The sequence below is a fragment of the Grammomys surdaster genome, unplaced genomic scaffold (assembly GCF_004785775.1).
Source record: "Grammomys surdaster isolate TR1022 unplaced genomic scaffold, NIH_TR_1.0 125692, whole genome shotgun sequence".
NCBI lineage: Eukaryota > Metazoa > Chordata > Mammalia > Rodentia > Muridae > Grammomys > Grammomys surdaster.
This window is the reverse complement of record NW_021620528.1, coordinates 1,707,573-1,731,777: the sequence shown is the minus strand read 5'-3', so window position 1 is coordinate 1,731,777 and position 24,205 is coordinate 1,707,573. Positions and strand designations below refer to the sequence as shown.

The 24,205-nt window shown below is 35.8% G+C and overlaps 1 protein-coding gene across 5 annotated transcripts in view; it reads right to left on the bottom strand.

Annotated features, from left to right (window-relative positions):
• The window catches only part of Nrg3 (neuregulin 3), a 1,037,811-nt gene that overhangs the window by 106,466 nt on the left and 907,140 nt on the right, over window positions 1–24,205 (bottom strand). For 3 of the 5 annotated variants that reach the window (XM_028788030.1, XM_028788031.1, XM_028788027.1), the window contains exon 4: window positions 11,870–11,896. In XM_028788030.1, the coding sequence (XP_028643863.1) occupies window positions 11,870–11,896 (27 nt within the window). The remainder of the gene's footprint in view (window positions 1–11,869; window positions 11,897–24,205) is intronic. The other 2 variants (XM_028788032.1, XM_028788028.1) reach the window with 1 other exon arrangement.

The following is a 24,205-nucleotide window of genomic DNA, read 5'->3' as shown; positions in this document are numbered from 1 at the left end:
CAGCAATAGTCTGAAGTGTATTCCAATATTCATAGAAAGTTTTGCCATGGAATGTCTGATGAGCAGGCAATTTGAAAATGACATTAACTCATATAAAAAAGTAAGGAATGATATTAGTATCGTGTATGTAAGGAATACTTTCACTAATTAGACATTTTTATGTATTATGCAGAACAAGTGATTTCTTGAGTTTGTTAAAAGGACAACAAAAAGCTTATAAAAGAACAATGAACACACAAATCCAGGACAGTAATAAATACAAGGGATGCAATATAGGAGGCTACTGCCTGTGAGTTAGAATGTACTGACAACAGTCATAGGTTAAATATCTTGGAAATTAAACTTTTTTCTAGGAAGGAGCCAAACACATTTAGGTAAATATAACACAAAGTCCTGAAATTAGAGATAGAAGTAGATAGAACAAGGGAGAAAAAATAAGATGGCAGTGGCTGTCAGGGCAACAGACAAAGCCAGACTATGAAAGACTAGGTAATATTTCATTTTAAATACACCAGGAAATTTACATGGGAAAATTCCATTATTTTATTTAAATTTTAAATACAATTACATATAACTTTATTATAGTGCTTGCTCCTTGGCTAATATGAACCAATATCCTTATATTTGTTAAGAAGTACTCATATTTCCACATAATTTCATTCTGGTCCCAATGACTCTAACATTGTTACTAGGATGTTTCAAATTCTTTCTGAAGAAAGACATGTTTGTTGCTTTTTCCCTGATGCCTAAAGTCTACATGTGAATTTCCCTGCCTTGACCTGCTGCTTCCTGGGCTTTCTATGACCATTTTCTCTGCAGCTGAACACTCATTTTCATGCTGCTAACAGAGCTGCTCAAACAACCAGTGTTTGGTGAATATTTGTCCTACCATCAGGAACTCTGTCAATAATGCCTACAAGCAAATTACACATGGCTAAAGACACAAGAAATTGGACAAGGGACATTTGGTCATTCTCCTGCCAGAAACCTCAGAATGCTTTCCTGAGACAAGACAAAAGGTGGCTCTTCCTTTTGAAAGCAGACACAGTTAGCATAGGCTGATCTGTCTTTTGTGTGTGTTTGTGTTTGTGTGTGTGTGTGTGTGTGTGTGTGTGAGAGAGAGAGAGAGAGAGAGAGAGAGAGAGAGAGACAGAGACAGAGACAGAGAGAGAGAGAGAGAGAGAGAGAGAGAGAGAGAGAGACAGAGAAAGCCATCCAAGTAATCCTAGTCTATCAATGGAGGTAGGATCTACTAGATCTATCATAACTCAAAAATACATGTTGAATTGCATTTGCAATATCTAACATATACAAAATATTATAGATGTTGATATTCTATATGTTTTAGGAAACACCATTCTCTATCCTGTAAAAGTAGAACAAAAATCAAATTAACTCCAAATGAGTTGCATTAACCAGTTTATACATCTCTTCAAGCACTGAAGTGACAATCTGAGTGTTTTTTATACGTGACTTATTATAGAGCTCTGGCCTGGCACAGAGCCTGTCTTAGATGGTTTTCCCAATACTCTGATTAGCGGAACTATCATAAGACTAGTAATCACACACTCCACAAGGATACAAGGATACCTCAATCTCTCTCTCAATCTCTCTCTGTCTCTCTCTCTCTGTCTCTCTCTCTCTGTCTCTCTGTCTGTCTCTCTGTCTCTCTCTCTCTCTCTCTCTCTCTCTCTCTCTCTCTCTCTCTCCTATTCTCCCTTCCTTCTCTGTTCCTTTGTTTCTCCACACCCCTCTTCTCAGGTCTTACCCTAATTTCTAAAGTAAATATCAGAAAGAATTAGATAAAAACAGAGTGGCCATTTTAAAATCCTCTTAAGAAATTACTTTCTTAAACAATCTAAACATTTTTGTTCCTTTTAATTTCTCAAATTTTATTTTTACATTCAAAATCTTTGGAATCTCCTTTGAAGTTATGAAGACATCCACCCATGTATGCATTTGGTGTGTTGATATAATCTATTTGGTAATCTTTAAGATCTTGTATTCTTTAGTGTGATATTTGACAATCCTCAAATCCAATATTATCTGATAAAATTATTTCTATCTGAAAAAGTTGTCTATTACAAAAAGTATAATAACCTAATAACAATTAAGCTATGTGCTTATATATGCCATTTTAAAAAATATTTCCCTAGAAACAACTGAAAGTCTTACTCCTAAATGATCTTGATCTTCAAAGGTAATGCATTATCTCAAATCTCCCATCATAAATTTGATACGACTCATATTTCATCATGTATCATAAATAAGATTTGCAGAAAACTGTAAATTCAGTACCCCCAAAGCAAATACAAATGTAGTTGTATGACAACTTTGTGGAAAATAGCATGTTAATACCATAGCAAAAATGTATTTGTTTTTATGTTTACATGAAGAGCATCTCCTTTTTTTAATAGTTCAAGACTTCCTATGGGAAAAATAAAAAGACTTCCAATAGTATATATCAATGAAAGTTTATTAATTGATCCTGGAATTTATAGAAATTGTGCTTATAAATATACATTCATCCATGTTCATTGCAGAAAAAAATAAGAAATATATCTACATATTTAAATTTATATCTCAGTGATTACAAAAGATTGCACTGTTGAATACTGGTCTACAACTACCTGTAATTGACGTCCTCTAGTAGATGATATTTGCTCAGTGCAACCGGCTACTGAACCACTTGCCTATTGACTTTACAAGTCAGTCTCTCAACACACATTGTACCTGATGAAAAATGTTCAAATACTACGTAGTACGTTTGGATTTTGGCATATAAGATACTCTGATGACCAGCTAATGTGAGACAGTATTCATAAAAGACACATAGCCTCCAAAGTCCTAGGACTAATTACAAAACAGCATTATCATCAAAATCGTTGCCAAAGGACAACCTCTTTGAGTTTCCATGCAGCCCTCATATTGGGATTTGCCCAGCACTTAGTCATCTACAGCACTCAAGAGTTCTAGTACAAGCTATATCTGAGCTCAAATTTTTTATCTGCCACTTTCTTGACCTTTGGATAAGAAACTAAACCTAGATGCTCTTCAGCTTTGAAACTTAGGATCACTATATAAAGGGATCTACAATATAGATCCCTTTTTTGAGAGTTCAGAAGGTCACCCAACTTTTCTGGCAAATACTATTCAATATTGTTATAATTTAACACCTTTGATTGTTCAGACAGTTTAATATAGCAAATAGTATCTGTGCAGAACTATACCCTTTGGTTACATTCTCTCTGACTATACACTATAAATAGTTTATCTAAAAACTACTATTTTATTTTGAAATAAGATATTGTGTCTATAAATCAATGACAACCCTTTTGTTTCCAAATATTTCTAATTCACAGATCTCATCTAAAGAAAAAAAAAGATTCTCACTTCCCAATTTGACATAAAAATTCATAAATTAAAGCAAAAAGTTGAATTCACTTAACTGTGAGCCTGTTAGACTTAAAGGAAAACTATATAGATTCATTTATAACATGCAGAGCAGCTACAGATGATTCCCTTCTTAATATCATCTAAGCAGAATTAGAACCTGACAATTTCTCATGAGACTTTCTTTAACCACCATTAAAATACATTAAATATTCTTTTATTAAAAGTGGTAGGAAAGTACTTAAAATATCACAACTTGAAATAATAAATTTGTTAATTCTAAATATATATCATATAATTAGAATATAGCATAATCCTATCTTCTAGAAGAAAATTCAAATGATTTTTAAGTTTGAAATAAACAATTACCTTACTATAATTTAAGATTTCAATAACATGATTTTTCAAAATTCTGTGACTTGAATTTCAGAATCTCTAGATTTTCTTCAAATATATATATATATATATATATATATGTGGGTGTGTGTATATATATATATATATATATATATATATATATATGCTTAAAACAATATCAAACAACAAATATGACAAGCATTTAGTAAGCATTCTTCATTTTATTTTCCAAATTAGAAAGAAAGATATTTGCATTAAAGACATTTTACATAATACCCTTTCCCTGTGTATTGATAGTTTCCAAAGAATATTACACCTGCTATTATGCAAAGATATTTGGTGCTTAGATCATGAAATACAACATAGCATGGTCAGATAAAACTGTGAGTAACAAATAACTCCAAAGGACATAGGAAAAATGTTTTATGACACTACTTGACAAAAATAGTGTTTGTGAAGAATATGTTTCACTATCATTGTGCTTTCTATGTGTGGCCAGTTTGATACTTTTTTGAGCAAGTATCACATATGGAGGAGTAACTGTTTTTATATAATCCAATAAAAAATTTAGGCTTACAAAGATGTTTACTTATTCCATATGTTAATATAGTCACATTTTAAGACAATCTTCTTACATAAGGTCCTAAAATCTTCTATTTTTAGCATAGCATAAATAAACAAAGCTTAAGTCACAAACTAAAAAAAAAATTTGCTGCTGATTTACTGTCAATTCTATAGTCTTAATTTTTCAAACATATTCTGTATCTTCTATATCTCCAAATTGTTGCCATAATTGTGGCAGTTAATTTTAGGCTTAAACTTACAGGGCTTTCCATATTTGTTTTTGAATGTTTCATGGTACATGACATCCCACAAATGTCATTAAGAAAAAGTTATGAATATAATTAAAGAAAATATTTCTCAATTTTGACAGTTTCATAGACATTGGATTTGGCATGGTTTATTACATAGTATAATTATCTCTTAGAGTTAATTAATTAACCAGAAAAGGGTTTTGGTTAATTTTGTGTGTGTGTGTGTGTGTGTGTGTGAAGTTGAACCTCTCTTTCTATCTCTAATGCTAAACAATTCTTAGACCCAGAGAGTGAACCTGAAAGAGCAAGCTCAGAGTAATGTAAAAGAAGCAGAAAGAAGTCATATAAATTTCCACTATGGCACCATTAATGCACTTACCCATTTGGCTGCTACTCAAATGCCTTCTGCACTGGGATTCTGTCCTAATGCTTTCCAAATGCACTTAATAGCTTCGTCATTTCTTTCTCTTGTTGGATTTTTCCCATAACATTTTATAGCACTGATTAGTTTTAATTCTTTTCAATTCTAGTGCACTTTGGTGTTAAAAGATTGAAATATATATCTGCATCTGCAATATATCTGGCATATAGTAACTGAGAAAACTATGTGAAGATTAAATAGTAGCAGGAGGCTTTAAGCATATGGTTTGGAGGCTAGTGTAAAATAGGATTTTTTTAGTGACTCTTTGAAGATTTTAAGTTTTGAAGCTGATCAACAGGCACACAGATATACCTAATCTTTGGGGATATTAAACCTTGGTGAAAACACATGCACTAAAACATGTATTTGCATTATTTTGTGAAATGCATTATACCTCAAGTAAAAAGGAAATTAATGTTATTCAAATTTAGATGGGAGAGTTTAGAACAAAGGTATCCTTGGACTCATTAACACAAGATTGGACATAATCATGTTAAGTTTATCCTAGTATGCAAGGCTGTTTCAACAATTGAAAAGTGATTAATGTAATCTTTCATTTCAATGATCTAAAATGAATTACATGAACACAGCTATAGATTGAGAAAGAGTACTTGAAAATATCATTTATTTAGAAACTCTAATAAAACTAGAAATTGAGAAGACACCATCAACTTCAGCAAGCGTATTTATAACTCCTCCACATTTAGTACTAAGTGATAAAGAGCTCAAGATTTTCACTAATATCAGGGAGAATGTAAGCATTTCCCTCATATAGACTTTTTAGTATGATCCTGCCAGTCCTGATAATCATATAAGACAAGGAGCTAAAATATGTAAATTAGAAAGGAAGAAAGAACTCTCGCTCTCTCTGTCTCTCTCTGCTTTGATACATATATACATAAACATAAAACAATCTATGAGCACCAACAGAAATAAAATCTTCGGGCAACTAATACATAATTATACCTATTCAGTAGATATTTACTAAACAAAAGAGAACCACCATCCTAAGTACCAATACTGAACAAGTAGAATTAAAAATTAAACACACAAAACTACAGTTGTTTTATCCTATCCCCTCAAGATAAAATACTTAAGGATAAGTCTCCAAACACATATAAAAGTCCATATGAAAAAACAAAAACCCTAAAAAGTAATCTAATGACAAAAAGAGAATAAAATATTGAAAAGCAAATTCATGACCATATAAGGAAAGATGCAATATTTTCAAGAAACCAAACTTTTCTAACCCTAGTGGGTCATATTGTCACTGTTTGTAAACTAATTTAAAGGATAAAAGGAAGTGAAAAGCATAATTTTGCATGATCAATTCTGAAGAACAACAAAATAATAATAATAATAATAATAATAATAATAATAATTGAAAGGCTTACACACCTGGCTTCAAGACTTTCTCAAAATACAAAGTAATCAAAACAGTAAGGTACTGACAAGAGAATTGTTGAAAGCTGAATGGAACAGAGCAGACTGCCCAGAAAGATACACAGAGATATAGTTACCTGAGAGAAGATATCATATTCAACAAGTGATATTCAAATAGATGTCTATCTCATGCAAACAAAACAAATGTTGATAGTTTTGTTTTAGTCTTCAGAAAAAATTCAAAATAAATCATAACACCACTAGAAAATTACATAATATGATATTAGGGGCAATGACACTTTAGACAGAACACTGAAAGGCAGTCATACAGAAGAAAGAATTAAATAACCGTCACACTTCACTAAAGTTACATTTTTTTTCTCTGTGTATTGTCAAGACAATAATGAGAAGTTATTTCTTAACAGAAAGTAATTGCGAAAGATGTAGCTGATGAAACATTGCAATCCAAAGTATAAAAAACCCCTCTAAAACTCCACATTAAGAAAAACAGGAAAAACTCTACAGAAGATACTGACCTACAACTCACTGGAGATTTACAGATGCAAATTAACATAGTGAAAAATATGTTCCACCTTAGATGTCAGGAACAGGAAAGTGGAAAGAATATGAAAGCATTGCAAACCTATTAGAGTGCATAAGTCTAGAATGTGGACAGGGGTTAAGTCCTAGCAAGGATGTGGAGCAACAATACTGTTCCTGAATTTCTGACTGAAATACAATGCAGAGTAGACATTGTAGAAGACAGTAAGACAATTTCTTATAAAATAATGTATATACACTATATGATTCAATAGGAATGAAACATGCACACACACACGTGTGTGTGTGTGTGTGTGTGTGTATCATGAAGTTATAGTGAGAATTGTCAAACCTTGGGCACAAGCAGGTAAATATTGTGAGGTTTATTAAATAAGAAAACTGTGGTAGATCTGTATAATAATGTTACCAAGAATATTAAAATAAAATTGTCCTCAGCAATAAAAGGACATTTTCTGTAAAATTCTGAAAAGACAGAATAGTATTGCTGTCTCTTGGCAGTGTACTTCACATCTCATATGTTTAATGTTACTGAGCTCTCATGACAATAAAAAGACAGTAAAGCCAACCAAACAGAAGGAGCTTGGGGAATTCTCCAGAAGGCGGGGAGAATAGTAGGAGCCAGAGGCCTCAAGGACACCTTAAGAAAAGCCACAGACTCAACTAACCTGGACTCATAGGGGCTCACAGAGACTAAAGCTACAACAAGGATGGATGCATGGGACTGACCTAGCCCCTCAGTCCGTGTTCCAATTGCTTAGCTTGATTTTATGGGACTCCTAAGAGTTGGAGCAGGAGCTGTCTCTGACTCTTTTTGACTGCTTTTGGACATTTTAGTCCTACTGGGTTACTTAGTCTTAATGCAATTTGATGTGCTATGTCTGGTTGATATCCATGAGAGGCTTGGCCTTTTCTGAGAAGAAATGGAAGAGTGAATGCTGGGGTGAAGAAAAGGGGAAGTGTGAGGGTGTGGGTAGAGGGGTCAGGAAGGAGAGGAGGGAGGGAAAACTGGTCGGAATGTTAAAAAAAAGACACTGAAGCTTATTGCCCTATGAAATATTATACTTCAACTTTTTGACATTCTGAGAAAGGCAAAAAAAAAAAGATTCATGATTGTCAAGTGTTGTGAAAAGGAAAGGCAGATGTGGGGTGATTTAAGGCAGCCATTTTTTTGCTAATGTTAATAGTCTATGTGCAGTAGACACTGTAGAAGCACTATCATCATTCAGAAGAATGTAAGAGCACTCTCTTGAAAATCATGGACTTGGGGTGAAAAGTACATGCAGGACTATCAGAGATAACACAAGAACCTCCCTGGTGGGAAACTGAAACAACTGAGAGATCTTGCATATGTGAGAGATATACACTTTGTCTCTGAATGTTCTAGCATATTTTGCTGAGAACGTAAGAGTTCTGTAAAAGTAAATTCCATTTAAACCGTTCTTCCACAGCACATACACACGTGCAAACATAGCTAGCATAAATATATAGCTCACCTACCAACTGATCATAAAAAAGTTAATATACACATATATTGGGTATACCTTCGGTTTCTATATGCATTTTGATTTAATAATTTTATTGCATCGTCCTCCATGGCAAACATTTTGTCCACATCAACTCTGTAATCACAGATTAAATCCAAGGTATTTATTTTTAAGGTCACAAACATTATTTTACATATTTAGATTCAGCCAAGTATGTAAGTGGACATGTAAAGCAATTGAAACAGTATATTCACTAATTCTCTAAACCCCTCCTGGCTCTGAACTAGCATCTAGAGTTGTCAGTTTTCCTAATCTATCTGCATATAAGACATTCCTTGCAGCTCCAGATTACTGATCAATACCTTCCCTCCAAGGCAATACATATTTCAGGAATCAAATAGTCACCCACTGAAAACTCATTTTCTATAAGACTTTATTTAGCCCTATGATTTGACTTTTATAAGACTTGCTATGCCCTTAGGCTTGAGTGTCATATAGATGAACTACACCCTAACCTATTATTTTACTTTTATCAAAGGCACTTCTAATGAGTTCGTAGACCTTTCAATCCCCATTTTAGTTCCTCTGTGCTATATACATGTCGGCAATGCTACAAGTCTCCTGATATGGTGGAAACTGGTCTATTTCTATCAACAAGGATGATTAGTACTTCGTATAGCAATTTTGTTCGCTATCTTGCCACTTTGCTTGCGGGATCTAAAAGGCTCTAGCCCTACCACCAGCTGAGTAGAGATTCCTATGTCCGTGGGCGTTCTGTTAACAGCCGTAGAATATCTATCCTCAGACCCTGCAATCACCAGAGGCCAGTGAAGCAAATTTCTTTAGCCATCAGGCCTAGTACTCATTTTTTTCAATATGACTTTGAGGATCATAAAACCCATGCAATTCTATCTATACCCTGCTGCCATTAGTGAATGAGGAGTGCTAACTGCTTACTCTTTGCACTAGCATATTCACCATCACACAGGCCATGGTCATTGTTTTCTGTAGCTTTGTGGCCCATGGCTGAGTGTTGATCTCTCACTCTAAAATTTCTCAATCAAATCAGCAGCCTTTGCCATCCACAGACTCTTTGACTCCATTTTCTCCAACTGTAACTAAAATACAAATCTTACATGAACAGTTGAAATTTCTTTTCCCATTTAAAAACAATATGCTAGTTTTGTTTATACATATAGCATTGTGGAGTTGTACTCCTGGCTCCTAAAGAACTCAATTTCTTGTGTCTAACAAAAATGTTGACTCTTTTCACATTTCAGGCTGTCTATTATGGTATAAATTACTCAAACTATGTGTTTGTTTGTTTGTTTGATGTTTACAGAGACTAGGATTGTATTTCCTAGTCACAGTTGATGAATAGTGGAGTTATTTGATTAGTTATAGGAAAAAAACTATTAAAATAATAGTGATATGAGCCATCTCAGATAGTCTCTTAAATAAAAAATAAGCATATACTCTGTATCCACATGGTAGAGGCAGATGATGAGGTAAACCGAGGAGATATTGAAGCCACAGGAAAGAACCAGCCTGGGTCACCTAACCACTACAAGGGTGAAAAGTAGTCATTTTTTGACCAGAGCTACTTGTTCTGGGCAAGAAAATTAAAACCTGGCAATATGCTGCTTCTTTTTATTGACACTGAGGAATTATTTTTATATTCAACTTTTTTTTAGCTATAAATAATACACTCTTTCCCATTGACTAGAGAATTTTGAATATAATAAACATTTTTTATCTCAATTCTAAACCTCTAGATTCACCTTGAACAATGGTAATATCTACTTATACAGTGAATCCAAAACCATATCCTCTCAACTCTTGATCTCCAGTTGGATTTGTTTGTTACTCTGTTTTCCTACCCTCATAAGCAGGTTTTGAAATTTTTCCTTTCTCCTAGCTTCTTCAAATTATCTATCAATACACAAGAGGTTATCTTACTCATGATACAAATTTGTGGAAGCACTTCAATTTTGAATATTATTTGATTTCATCTTAACTTTACTTTCATACTAGCCACACATTTCACGATTGAACTGAAACCTCAGATGAGAACCAACCAGAGTTTCTTCTTCTTGTGTTTTATCACAGTTACAATAATGCAGTTTGAGACCTACCAGTGTCTCAAACATGCAGTAACTGAGCTGTCTGACTTCTCCATGATGAAATAGCCATATAGCAGAGCACTAATGAGCAAGGTCATGAAACAGGAAAGAGAAATTCTGATATAAAAATGGGGCCACTGATCCATAAGTCCCGTATTTCCAGCAATACAGCCAACTTGGCATCTTCTCTCAAACAGAGTATCCAAAACTCACATTTCTATATCTAATCTCATGAGCATCAATATTCTCCACTGTCAGTATGCTTTCAATAACAGCCTACCTCCTAAGAACACAGACAGTGAAATTTGCAGCCATCCTTCAGAGTCTCCTACAGTAGCTTTCCTCATTACATCATTTCAAACACATGTTGATATTCCATTCTAAACACTTACTAGCTTTTTCACACACTTCTTACATCTCACAAATCCAAGCCTATACCATCTTGTCTGAGTAGAATTAAGATGCTTTGCCTAGCTTATCTCTAATGATTTACCTTATTTATTTATTTTTTTTTGACTGAGACTGGATAAGGATGGTTTGAATGAATGGGCAAGTGGACGAATGAGTGCAAGTGAATTTCTCTAAATTCTCACAACCATCAAACACATATTAAGCAAGTATTCATATCTACTTTAAATAATGGAAAAAAATGGAGTGTAAGTTCAAATGGGCAGAATTTCAAGAATCCAAACTCAATGTGGATTTTCTCAGTTTCTCTAACTCTTTGCTACCAAGTATCTTCCCATATTGAACTTCATAGCAAACATATTATTTAACTTGTAATAAACTCAAAATTATCTCCAATTTTTAATACAATTGTCGATGAATACAGAAGTTCTGTGAAGACATTCTAATACTTTCAAGAATGTGTCTAATTAACATATTTAAGAATCAGTTGACAATATTTTAAGATGAATTACTTTAATTTTGTGAATGGCAATGGGTTCATGGTTGTAATAAAAATTAGTATTGATACTAAAGCATACCAACACAGCCAGGTTGTAATAGGAAAAGGGATTTTAGTAGAAAATAACAATCCAGATTTTTGAAGTGTTGTCTGCCATGTATGTGTTCCATTAGGAAATATTGTTCCAGAGGCCCATCCTATTTTTTCAGAATTTCAGATATGCTGATCATCACACTCCCTACTTGATATGTAATTGAGGCTTTTACTTTGTGCTGTTATCTTGTGTGAAATGGACTAAAAGATTCTTTGACAGCTAGTAGGACTTAATGGGACATTTTTTATTATAATGAGATAGAGAAGGAAAACAATATGTACAGTCTCAAAGTGATCTTGGAAAACTGAAGGAATAAATTGTTTTGTCTTACCCATGAATTCAATCCCCAAGTGGTCTGCTACATCAAAGTCAGCATGGAAGAAGGGAAACAGAAAGAGAAACGAGTTAGAAAAAAATCCATACAAGAATATCAATGCTTGTATAACCATCCTTCTAAGGCACAGAGTATGTTTCTATTTTAATTATGTTAGCTTAATAGATGAAACTTGTAGACAGTTAACATTAACAACTCTTGGTATCATATTTAATATTTATTTTAACAAAGCTTATAAATTAATAGTTGGCCTTTTAGTGGAATAAAAATGCATAAATAGTGAACTATACTAAATAAAATTTAAGAAAGAGAATGATCAAAGATTTTCTAGTAAGGTAATTTTTAAAAACCATGATATTCTTTGTAGATTCTTTGTAGATTAGGGCTTTGTTTGACATAAATTTATTTACACCTTTATATTAGTAAGAATGGCAAAACCTCAACCAGGTTATGAAAGCCTATAATGGGGTGTGCTTCAGTTTCACACACAGAAATTGGTGGTTCTTCCTTGGACAACTTATATGAGGCAATTGTGCAGTGGGAAAACAGAGTCATACGTAGGTCACAAAGTCTTGGGTAGATTGAAGACACAAATCCAGCATACCTGACCCATAAGCCCTGTGATTGCTTGACTTAACAGCTCAACTGAGGAAAAACAAATGACAAAGGTGTCATCATTTATCCTATGTGCCCACAGACACAGACAGTCTTGAACAACTGGTCTGCCTATGTTCAACAGAGTCCCAAACTGTGCTTGGCTTATTTAGAGTCTTCCTTCTTTCAGTTGTTTAATCCTGTCTTTGCTCACCTTGTAAATTTAACATTACCTAATGATGTTTTTATTTGCACAAGTATTTGTCTGGAGTGAGAGGAAGTGGGGCCAAAAGGTGATTGCTGAAATTGTATTTGTTTCCAAATAAATTATTGACCTCCTTTTAGGGGTCCCCTGTTTAGCCAAAAAGAGAGAGCATTTCCTTTTAGAAAATGTATGCAAAACTACAAGTTACTATTAATGCACGTACACACACACACACACAGACACACACACAGACACACACACACACACACACACACACACAGAGAGAGAGAGAGAGAGAGAGAGAGAGAGAGAGAGAGAGAGAGAGAACATCTTGGCATTTTACTTATTTCACATACTTAATTCATTGGTCCTAATTAAATTCATGAAGTTTACCTCCACCAACACTACCACCACCATCACAACCAATGTTCTTAGGGCTCCTCCATCACACTAGTCAGAGCTATGTATTTTAATCTCCCACATTCTCCCCCCTCAGCTACAAGCAACTTCCTCCTTCTGAATCAGTTCAACATGCCTACAGTTCACTTGAAGTGATGAAAATTTATGTAAATTACAAAATGTCTACTTTTATGAAGAAAGATGGCAACAGTGTTTCTAGAACACAGATTTATCCCTTTCTGCTCACAGCAATTTTTCACTGATTGCACTATGTTGATATGTACTTTCTTCATTCTCTGTACTTTTTGGTGAAAAGACAGTTTCTTGTTCTCAATGAATTCAATCATCATCGGTGGGAAACCACCAAGTAAAATCTCTGGCCATTCCTCTTTGTAAGTGCCAGAAGGAAAATCCAAAATGACAGGAGTGTCGAGAGGCAGAGATATTGCTCCTAGGTAGGATGAAAGTTGCTATGTAAAAGAATGAGATTTATGACCAAAGAACAAATCCATGCTCAAGATCTTTTGCCGACAAGAATTCCCTGACTTCTGGAAAGATGGACAAGATACTGGATATACAGAATTTAAAAGTAAGGTTTGAATGAGATTAGCTATCATGAATGTAATTAAAACACCAGTAAGGTGATTAAGAAATGACATAATTCTTCATTTACATAAGGACAGGAACAAAAGAAAATCAAGAGATAGCAATGTTTAGATATTGGGAAGTAGAGACTCACAGGTATTCACAGGCATAAACCTGAAGTGAGAAGGATCCTAGCCTAAATTGGGTTGAAAAAGAGTTTTCTGATAAAGCGTACATGAATCAACACTGACCTCCAAGGCTGTTTTGGTTGCCCAGTGCTTAACTGGTGACCAGCCTCCATTCTCTCACATTATATGTTGATCTACACATGTGTGTGACAAGGGATATAGGCAACCAGATTTTGTGAATCTGTAGACTGAGCTAGGAAATAAGCAGTGTGGTAACACATTGACAGTCAATCTATATACTTTACAATCACAAGTTCCTTGCCAGCATCATAGACAACACAACTAAAAATGATTCAAACACTGAAAAATAAGAACCTTGGTTTAAAGAAATCCCTTGGTTAATATAAAAATTATTAGACTTTCCAGCAAGGTCCTATCTATGCTTTTGGGTGTTGAAGGTACATTGTTTACTATTTTTATGATGGCCTTTTCATGGAAATTGACAAGGCTGAATATACGAATAAGAAATCAACTTTTATTTAAAAATCTATAGTTCCTGCACAAACCCTCATGACCACTACCACATACTCTGCTTATTAAAAATGCTAAACCCTGGGATCATGATTTATCATTTCTAAGACACTGACAGGCATTGGTTCACACAGAAGGATCAATGAAAAGCCATGAAAAGCGCATGGCAGAAAAGCAATTAATTTTGTTATTTCAGTCATACACAGAACATAAACCACACTATTTCTCAGAAGATTGTGTTGATTATTTCGCATGGTAAAAAGCCTGCCTGAAGATGTTCAGGCCTGCAGGAAAACATCAAGAGGAACAGAGTGAGAATTAGTCAATTAATAGTTCACTTATTCATTCCCTCAAACCGCTGAGTACCAAGAACTGCTCAGATCTTAGGATGAACTAAGAGGCGCATGGCTAAAGTCAAAGCCATCTGATTTCCCCTGAAGCATACATGGAAATGTACAATTTACATATTTTTAACACTTCAACCAACTTGTTTTAGAATATTCATACCCTTATCATTGTGTGAGAGTGTTTGACTTTTACCCAGTACTCATATTCAGGAGATGCTGCAAGGAGGAGCTGAGCTTATAAACTGGCAACACAGTGGGCACACTGTAAAAGACATACATAGAAGGGTGAATCAAATTTCCCAAATCATATGGGGTACAATGAAGTATAACAGCAATTGAGCTCAGGTAGCCTGACTCTCAGCCTTCATTTATCCAATTTACAAATATCTTCCCTCTAAAGAGATAGCTTCTTTTCTGCAATGTCATGAGGAAATGAGATCTTTGGGGATGAATTATTTAATCCACTTAAAAGAGTAAATTGTTGTCAAGCACCCTCGAGCACTTTCGAGTACCCTCTAGCACCACTTACTTACTGGTTTCCCTTTATTTACTGATGCAAGGCCAAAAATGAATTGGTTGAGGGGGGTATAAAGGAAAACAACTGTTTCTAGTCACTAAGGAGCCAAACAAGGACTATTAATTTTTCCTTCTTAGTTACCAGAAAAAAATTGTGTAAGATGAGGGTGATTTGGTTATTTTTATATATAGCAGGTGCTAACAAACTTGTGTTTGAAAATTTGCCAAGTATTAAACTAAATAATCTTAAACATGGATTAATATTTAGCAGACGGCAGCAACTCTTTCCATAGACTTGTCTGATTTCAGAGGCTTTAGGAACAAATAAGTGTTAGGAAGACATTTTGTCAGGTCACATATATTGGACAACTTGTCAAATTCAAGCCTCTATCTACTTTTACTTAAATTATTTATTTTTAGTATATGACATGATGTATTTATTAAAAGACACTAATGTTATAACACAGAAAATTCAAAATATTCACTGTATTCCTTTCTTTACATATTACCATTTTTATCTGGGACAAATACTGAAAATACAAGGCACTGCTAATAACAACACTCATCAGGAGGTGGAGATGCGAATTTATCCCCCACCTAACTGAAATGCAAGGTGCAGATGTCTGAAACCATATCAAATCCTCCTGAGGAGGGACAGTAGGATGCCTCAACAGGTGTCTTAGTTTCCTTTCATATTGCTGTGATAAAAATACCATGACAAAATCAATTGACAGGAGAAAGGTTTATTCAGTTCACACTTCCATGCTACAGTCCATCATGATCAGAAGATTTGGTATCATCCACCTTGAAGGAACTGATCACAGTCATCCACAGTCAAGAACAAAGAGAATGGATTAGTGATTAGCTCGTTTTCTCCCCACATATAATTCAGTATTGCCAGAGAGTGGTACTGATCACTGTGAATTGTCTTCAGTTTATACATCATCCCTCATAGACATGCCAACAGGCCAACTCAATCTAAACAATTCCCCTTAATATTTCCTTCCATGGTAATTATATATTGTGTCAAGTTGATAAAACAAAAACTACCATCAAAGTGAGTAAAGATGCTTTTTGTCCAACCTAAAGACTTGTCTTTGATCTATAGAAACAACATGGTAGAAGAAAAAATCTTCTCCTGCAAGTTTTTTTTCTGATTTCAACATATACCTACACATATTCACCTATGTAAACACACATGCATACACTAAATAAGTGTAAAACGAAATCTATTGAACAATCAAAACCTTTCGTTAAATGCTGATAGGTCAAGGACAGCTGTCTAAACTTCCAAAGTAACATGCTGAACAAAGGAAACACAGTTCTTGACTTAATTCCAATCTCCAGATAAAGCGGACTCTGCGTTGCCTAACCTAGGGTAAGGAATTCCATGTTGTGCAGCACACACACACACACAGAGAGAGAGAGAGAGAGGGAGAGAGAGAGAGAGAGAGAGAGAGAGAGAGGGAGGGAGGGAGGGAGGGAGGGAGGGAGGGAGGGAGGGAGAGAGAGAGAGAGAGAGAGAGAGAGAGAGAGAGAGAGAGAGAGAATGTGAAAACAGGTTTTAAAAAAGAAAATTGCAACATTGGCTCAATGTTCAACGGCTGTTCCACAGCAAGAGCCCTAAAAGCACCTTGGATGAGCATGATAGAAATAGTCCCTGTGACTGTTCTGGAAGTTGCATTTCCCATTTTGCCAAAAGGACTATGCTGTGTGAGAGTGCCTATGGTTCTAATGATCTCCGACATCTTCGGTAGGAAAAGCTTGTCATGTTAGCAAGGAGCAAACCACCCAATCACTTACAAAGCATGCCCATTACAAAGTGTTGCTTTTCATAATGCAACTGTCGTCTGTCACTCCATAGGTTCCACCCCTACATCAGTGTCAACAAACATGTCCCTGATATGGTGTTTTGAATACGATTGACCCAGGGAGTGACACTATTGAATGGTGTGATCTTGTTGGAATGGGAGTGGCTTTAATGAAGGAAATATGTCACTGTGGGTGTGAGCTTTCAGAGAGCTTCCTCCTAGCTGCCTGAAGATGCCAGTTTTCTCTTGTTTGCCTTCAGAACAAGATATAAAACTCTCAGCTCTTCTAGTGCCATATCTGCCTGTACGATACCATGCTTCCTGTTTTGATGATAATAGACTGAATATCTGAACCTATAAGCCAGCCCCAATATAATGTTGTCCTTTTATAAGAGTTGTCTTGGTCATGATGTCTCTTCACAGCAATGGAAATGCTAACTAAGATAACTGTTGATACCCCAGAAAGAAACAGTCCATTAGAACGTAAAAGACAAAATGAGATTTGTGAAAGTTATAAGTGAAATCCTGAATATTTGCTAACCCTTCATGTCTTGTTTCCTCAGTCTCCAGGAGTTCCTAAAAATCAGTTAGGATGTTCTGGTTTCTCATGATATAATAGTAGCTCATGTATTCTCCTTGCCCTCTGATGAGATTATAGGCAAGGTAAAAGAGGTCATTTCCTGAAGCAGTGTCAGGCTTGTCCTCATTTAATGTAGCAAGGCAGGCAAATTAGAAAGGAAGAGGCTGGCATCAGAGGATTCTGATTAAGGAAGAAAGTAGGGGTCAGAGAGTATAAGCAACCGAGAGATAGCTCTTTCAGTCTGTAAAGTAATATGTTATATTTGCCAATTACACACATCTTTCATAAGGTCAATGGGTTATGACAAAATTGTGTTTGCCAAAGGCTGCCAGAGCATACAGCTGTGTCATTAGGGGAAATAGACTCTAAGTAGTCATCAAGAAAAGGCAGTAGCGGGGGCAGAGTGACAAGCAGATCTGAATCCTTCTTGTCAGGTCCTACTGCACCAAGGTGTAGTGGTGGTGGTGGTGGTGATGGACAGGAACAGACAGGGGTCTGTCAAAGGGAGAAATGTAACCTTGCAACTGGGAAATCAGGGAAGTCTTTGCCTAAGAACTCTGTTAAGCACGGTCACCTGGCCCTAAAGGGAAAGGCAGGTTATTTCATTGTCCCATTCTCCCTATTTAGTGGAAGCATTAGGATTGCAGTTCAGAATCTAAAGACTTCCTTTGTTACCTTAGCAAGTGTACGATTTTAATTTTCTCATTATCACATATATATTTTGCATAGAATTTACACATGATTATGAATTAGATTTGGAAATAAATATAAAAATAATATTGATAAAACTAATAGAAACCTTGATCACTGATCATTGGTAAGTTTTATTCGATCTATTCTAGTACCTCTTTTACATTTGCAAAATAAGCTAAGCATCAAGTGTACACATCATCCTGTATCATAAGCCTAGAAGACTATCTGTGGTTATGTCAGCTCAGAAAGCAACATTGTCTCTTACCTCCACTACACTGGGATCAATGGTATTTTCCATTGTTGAGAAGAGGCCATGACACCATTACTGTAGCCAGCATCCTCACAGACAGACCATCAATCACCAAGAAAACAAAAGGCAGTCTCCAGAAAAGCACAGAACCCCATTTTCCTTTCCTGCAGCCTCATTACAAACCATGACCTCTTTATTTTCCTTTTAAAAAATTCTGTTGTTGATTCTTGTTGTACACAGACATCTCTGTTTCACAGTCTTGTAAGCAAAATAAGACTATTCACTTGTGCTGAGAAGCAGCTGCACTGGAGATTAGGCCACAAATTCATGGTGTTCACACTCAAGACAAGCATTCTGCATCACAGAATACAATCACAAAACAGGGCTTCAAGGGCTAGTGAGGTCCTCAGTGGGTAAAGACACTTGCTGTCAGGTCTGATGATCTGAATTCAATCTCTGGATACAAGGAGAGAACTAACTGCCATAGATGTATATGTAGGTGAGCACAGGCAGACACACAGATACACAGATACACACACACACGCACACACAAACACACATATGGTATATACACACATATCCACCATATCCACATATCCACCATACCCATACCCATACTCATACCCATACCCATACACATACCTATATACATATAGTTTAGTCCCCAGTATTGTCAGAAAGAAAACCAAAGAAAAGATTTAAAGAATAATCTTGACTAATCTGCTTGTATGATTTTCATGGGGCAGGATTTTATAGCATTGGGTATAACCATAACCAAACTCCCATTTTCCCTCTGATGAGATAGGCTGACTCCCTGACAGCCTTCTCTTTGGCAATTTAGGAGATTAGGCCTAAAATTCAGGCTTCAGGCAGCTTGTCAGAAACTGCCCCATCACCTGGCCTAAAGCAAAGACAATGGGTCAGCCACAGTTCCCAGCCCTCCTATCCTGGTAATAATTCCATAGTGTCCTTAAGAGATAGGGCAAGATAAGGCTACCTAACCTAGAATTCCTCAACAAGATTCCAGCCCCCAAAATGTTTTTGGAATCTCCCTAAGAGATAAGGCCACCTAACCTGGAATTCCCCTAACCTGCTTTAAATCTATCCTGTGAGCTCACTGAAGTGTCTCTCCATCTTGGTAATTCGAGACCCTAGCATGCTGGACTTCTGAAGAATAAAACACTCTTTGCATTTACATACTATTTGAGTCTGGGGTATCATTCTTCGGTAAATCATGGACCCTTACATCTCTAATTGAAGAGGTTAGTAAGACTTTTCACTGTATATCAGAACACTACATTCAAAATTAATACTCCTTTTTATTTTTTTGCCTGTTGCCAGAGATGATAAATCTGAATGAGTAACACACAGTTAATCAGCTAGCTTCTTGGCATGTTTTGTCAACTTTCTCCCCTTTCTATGGCAATTTCTACACATATCATTACTTTCTATTTCAAACGTTAGTCTTGGAAGTTCTGCCACTGAGCCTTATTTAACAGCTGGAGCAATTAAGTTTCTGTGAAAACTGAAAGGTCACATTTGTAGATTCCTGGGTTCTCTGGGTTGAAAAGTCTCATAAATCTCAAGATTGAAGGATTCTTATGTGTTTCTCCTTTATTATTTGAAAATTTGATGTATCTAAACAATATATTTTGATCATATTCACCCCTCGCTACTTCCATTTCCTTCTCCCAGGGGCCTCAGCACATCTCTCTCTTTCCCAACTACATGTCTTCATTTTATAATTGCTTGTTTGCTTGTTTATTTTAACCACTAGGTCTAATGAGTGTTGCTCATATGCACACGGAGGTAGGTTCATCCACTGGGGCATGAATAACTTTCCCATGGGCATATTCCTAAAAGAAATATTCTTCCTCCTGAACTGCCAATAGCTCTTCAGCTAGGGATAGATCCTTGGAAAAACTTCCTTTTAAATGTTTCAATTTTTAACTGGCTTTTGTCTTGAGAATAAAGTGGTGGGGAGAAAAGAAGTGTAGGGATGAATTAACCAAATTCAGGATGTCTGAAGAAGCATAATGAAAGCCTACAAGTCTGTAATCTGACTTGTATGTCTTCTGGATATGGCTTATCACTTCAGGCAATCACTGAATGGACATTTTATCAGAAAATTTTAAATGTTTCCATGATAAGTAAAATAATTTTGCATGTGGTCTTTAAGAATTTATCATTCAATAACTTAAATTTAAGCAAGACTTGCAATATGTCTTGTTTTGATCCAAGTATTGAAATTCCATCAGTTGATATCATTGAAAATATTCAGAAGATACTATAGACATTTATAGATGCAAATATTATATATTGATTATTTTCTCATCACTGAACAAATTTCTGACAGAGACAACAAAGGAGAGTGATTAGTTTTATGGTGATTATGGTAATTTGGGTCATGTTGGAAGGTATAATAGAGAAAAACTATTAATATCATTGTGGCATGAAGCACACAGAGGTAACCAATGTTGAAAAGTAGTAGCAAAGAAATGGGGTTGTTGCTTTGATGAAATCCGAGCTTGTAGTTCTTGGATCTTGGGAAATATTTAGAAAACCATGAAGATGTGGATGTTTGTGAATGAGGTTTAATGTGTAATGCCAGTGGGAGTCCTGATGCTGAAAGCAATATGAGCAGTCAAGGCTGCACTCAGGGAGTCTCCAAGGGTGACTGCAGCTCTGCTGGTGACTGGACTAGAGGCAGATTGTGTTATATTTTAGAAGGAATTTCATATACACTTTGTGTTGTGTAATTTGGCAGCAGGTCAGGTTTGTATGAGACACACATGAATCAGTATGAGACACACTAAGGGAATGTTCTCTTTGGCTAAGACTCAAGGAAAGGGAACACCTGAACAAGATCAATTATTGACAAGCTGAGTTGAGGGGTTTGGGACAAAGGCTATGATCATGCACATGTGTTGGAAGTGGGTTCAGTTGATGCTCTGGGTTATAACAGGACGCTACACACTAAGGTTGTTCTTGGCAAAACTCCTGCCTCAGCCTTCTGAGGGACTGGATTACAGGAGTGAGCCACTAATTTCAGTTCTTGAGGCTTATTCTTCCTGGTGAGTGTTTGTGTGTGTGTGTGTGTGTGTGTGTGTGTGTGTCTGGGTGTATACATATTTTTAAAATTATTTCTTTTATTTTTTTAAATTATAATTACATCATTTCCTCCTTTGCTTGCCTCTCTTCGAACCCTCCCATATACCCCTTCATGCTCTCTTTCAAACTCATAGGATTTGAGGCTTATTTTTTAAGTAGTACCTATTACCATCAGGGAATTTAATTGGACAAATTGAAGCCACCTGATTTTCTTTTATTTAGATTAGTCTCATATTTAGTTCCCAGTCACTGTAGCTTTTGAAGAACAGGTTTTTAAATTAGTGATATCTAGTAGACTTTTTTTTCTAAAAATATAAACTTGTTGTGTGTAGAAGAATTGGTAACCTTGCCTTTTTAATAGTTCTTTCAATGCAGAAGGCAGACACCTGGCTATGTAAAGTTTCTTGATAAAAGAAAATCATGACCAAGAAAAATATTATTGCTTATACAACCTTCAGAGCATACTCTTTTATAAGTAACCCCTATTGCAGGCTGCACACTTACACCTACCACACACTCTTCTCCTGGCTTCCTTTATCATTTTAATGCATTCCCAGTCATCCCATAACAAAATACTACCATGTTTTATGGCTCAAACCCTCTATTAGCTATTTTTAATTTTCCGAACAATTGACTTCTATATATAGTTCTAAAAATTAAAACTAAATTTCCAACAAGCATATTTTATACCTTGAATTATAACTCATGGGAATATCTCTATACCATAATTAATTAATTGATCCACTATCCTTCCCATGTCTCCCCGAATTTTCTCTACTGCCTTTCAAACGGTACATGGTGATTAACTTATTGTTGGATTGATTTTTTCTAATTCTACATTTCTTTTTGTATTGTAGATACACTATAGTGAAATTTTCTTAAACCGATTCATGTATAAGTTATATTGTTAAGTATATGGTATGGTCTTCACCTAAATCATAACTATAATTCTCCAGATTTTCTTAGCACCTTTGGGTTTTGAGCTCCTCCTTCTCCTTCCCTCCTTTTTTACCTTTGTGTGTTTGTGTGTGTATGTGTGTGTGTGTGTGTGTGTGTCTGTGTGTTTGGAGTTATATAACTTATTTCTCATTGAATTGTCTATCACCTCAGACATGTGTGAAGAAAAGCCAAGTCCTGTGTAATGTCTTACTTTAGTACCTTAGTCAATGACCTCAATAGAGGCATCAATTGATATAAAATGTTCCTGTTTTGCTGTTTTCAGGAAAAGGTTTTTAAATGCAGTGTCAGTGGAATTACAGAGAAAACCATCTATGAGGTTCTCATTCCCGACCATCCAAGGCAATCCAGCCTCTTTGCTTGCACACAAAGCAGGAACTATGGGATGAGGGAAGCTGTTTGCTTTATTTTCCTGTGGTTGTGACAAATAACCTGACAAGAGCAACTTTAGAGAGAAAGTCTTATTTTGGCTTACAGTGCATGGAATAGAGTATATCAGGATAAGGAAGGCCTAGTAGCAGTGATGGGTGGAACCACCTCAGGGGCAGGGAGCCGGCTGTTTACACTGCATGGGCATTCAGATGCAGAGAGTGAATGGGATGTGAGGTTAGGCTATAAAGCCTAATGCCCATCCCTAGTGACCTCTTTCCTCTAGTGAATCTCAATCTTAAAGATTGTACAGGCTTCCCAAACAGTACCAGCATCTGGTAGCCAAATGTTCAAGCACATGATTCCATGGGGAGCATTTCACATTAGAACAATATGAGCCAAGGGAATTACTCCCCTACCCTGCCTGGCCCAGAAGTGGGGAAGAAAGGATTGTAGGAGCCTGAGGGCTTGAGAACACCAGAACTCTGCCCACAGAATCAACCAATTAGGACTTACTGGGGCTCACAGAGACTGAAATGATAAACACAGATCAAGTACCGGTCTGAGTTAGATCCTCTGCATATACCTTATAATTGTTAGCTTGGCGTTTCTTTGGTACTACCAAAAATGGGTGTAGGGGTTCTCTGACTCTTTTGCTCAGGCTTAAGACTCTTTTCTTCCTATTTCGTTGCCTTGTCCAGCCTCAATATGAGGGATTGTGACTAGTCCTATTGTAACTTGTTATGCAATATTCAATGAATATATCTGGGAAGCCTTTTCTGTTTTGTTTTGTTTTGATTGTTCATGGTTCATTGATTTTTTTGTTTTGGTTTTGTTTGGTTTGTTTTTAGTTTGTTTTTTTTGAAGGAAAATGAAGGACAAAGGAATCTGTAGGGGATGGAAGGTGCAGAGAGGGACTTGGAAGAGTGGAGGGAGGGAAACCTATGACAGGAATGTAATTTATAAAATCAACGACAACAAAAACAAAACAAAATACCAATAACAGTGTCTGGATACAATAAGTTCTCTGATGGGGACTAGATCTTTGAATTAGTAGCTCTCCATTCTCATTTTTTACAGTTACCCAAAGTTGTTCTGTCTACATCACTATTTGAACTCTCTCTTATGGGGATCTGAAGTCTCTCATGGACATGTGACCTACTTCTAAATCTAAACCTTATCTAGAAGATAAGAACTGTGTAAGGCACTGTGTGTGTGTGTGTGTGTGTGTGTGTGTGGTGTTGTTATGTGTGTGTG